At 35.3% G+C, this 1,469-nt stretch overlaps 1 protein-coding gene across 3 annotated transcripts in view; it reads right to left on the minus strand.

Annotated features, from left to right (window-relative positions):
• Positions 1–599, minus strand: part of Cyfip (Cytoplasmic FMR1-interacting protein Sra-1) — a 54,181-nt gene extending 53,582 nt beyond the window's left edge. For 2 of the 3 annotated variants that reach the window (XM_043009572.2, XM_043009571.2), the window contains exon 1: positions 93–599. In XM_043009572.2, coding sequence (XP_042865506.2) covers positions 93–117 — 25 coding nt within the window. In that variant the 5' untranslated portion in view covers positions 118–599. The remainder of the gene's footprint in view (positions 1–92) is intronic. The other variant, XM_086548648.1, reaches the window with a different exon arrangement.
• Between the last annotated feature and the right edge of the window lie 870 nt (positions 600–1,469).

The raw sequence follows: 1,469 nt of genomic DNA on the forward strand, positions 1-1,469 counted from the left end.
TAAACAATTTCCCTTTACACATCTTTCTAATAACCTCCAAAGCAGTCATCCCCAAAAGGAACAGCAACACCTCGCACCCCGGAGCCACTCACCGCGCGACCTGGCCACCTTTCCCATGTCCCCCTAGGAGCCCTGTTGTATCCCGCCGCGCGCATTTCTCCCCTTCGTCGACGAATCTGAGGCGGCAGCGCGGCGGAGCTCGAAGGTCGTAGTCTGGGGGAGGAAGAGGAGCTTCGAAGTCGGCGTCCGGAGGCTGCGGAGGAGGAGGCGGAGGTGGCGGGAGGATGGACAGGTCATAATCGACTGGAGGAGGAGGTGGTGGAGGTAGGATGTCGAGATCATAGTCCTCGGGGGGAGGGGGTGGCGGCGGAGGGAGGTCGGCCATCTTGGGGGTTAAGGCGTCACTTGGGAGAACTTAGTAAATCCATTGGAATGAAGAACTATTCGGTAATTAGACAACTTTTAACCGGTGTTCAAAACTCATTTCGAGCTTTCGTGCTATTCAAATTCTTAGACAACGAGTATTTATTCTAAAAATTTCGTAGTTCATTATAGTCAATTGCTATTCAAAATTGTTTTTTTCAAGTGTTTTTTTCACTGAAAGTTAAATATAGTCAATTAGTAATGACAACACAGTAAACAAACAAAACTTTTAACCCACGGAAATGAATCACAACCTTATAATTTCTTTCTTACAACATCTCGAAGAAAATGGGAGTGGCACAAGTCCGTTTTCTACGAGATAGCTAAAAAAATAAAATAGATAATCGCTCACAATCAGCATTTAATTCGCCACGATCAGCAACTTAGGCGATAACGAATTGTTTTCCGTGCTTAGTTTCATTCACATATTATTTTATGATTATTAGTACAGTTGTCATTGTTGATATAATCATTATTAATTTCAGTATCCTTATCATTATCATCATTATCATGATTACTTTTATCATTATCGTCAATTGCATTGTCGTTGTTATCTTAATTATCGTACTTTAAATCATTATCATCATCATCATTTTTATTGTCTTTACTGATATTGTTATCAAAATAATTATCTTTTACCATTGTCATTATTATTCTCAATATCATGATAATGATTATCATAGTTCTCCTTTCTATGATTATTGTTATCATCGTCATTATTATCATGATCATCATAATTTTCATTACTATTATTATAATAATGATGATGATAATGATCTTTATATCATTATTAGTATCATTATTATTTTCATCTTCAATATTATCATTGTTGTTGTTATTATCATATCATTATTGTTATAATCTTTTAATTATCATCATCTTTCTTATTACTATTGTTATCATTATTGTCATTACTATTATCATTGTCATCATCATCATTATTATTATTATCATTATACTAATGATAGCAACACTGATAATAATGATAATAATTATATTACTAAGGATTATAAAAGTCATAATGATGATAATGATAATGTTGATAC

This window comes from Penaeus japonicus, unplaced genomic scaffold, assembly GCF_977035675.1.
Source record: "Penaeus japonicus unplaced genomic scaffold, GWHDUDI00000001_assembly GWHDUDI00000021, whole genome shotgun sequence".
In the NCBI taxonomy this organism is placed as follows: domain Eukaryota; kingdom Metazoa; phylum Arthropoda; class Malacostraca; order Decapoda; family Penaeidae; genus Penaeus; species Penaeus japonicus.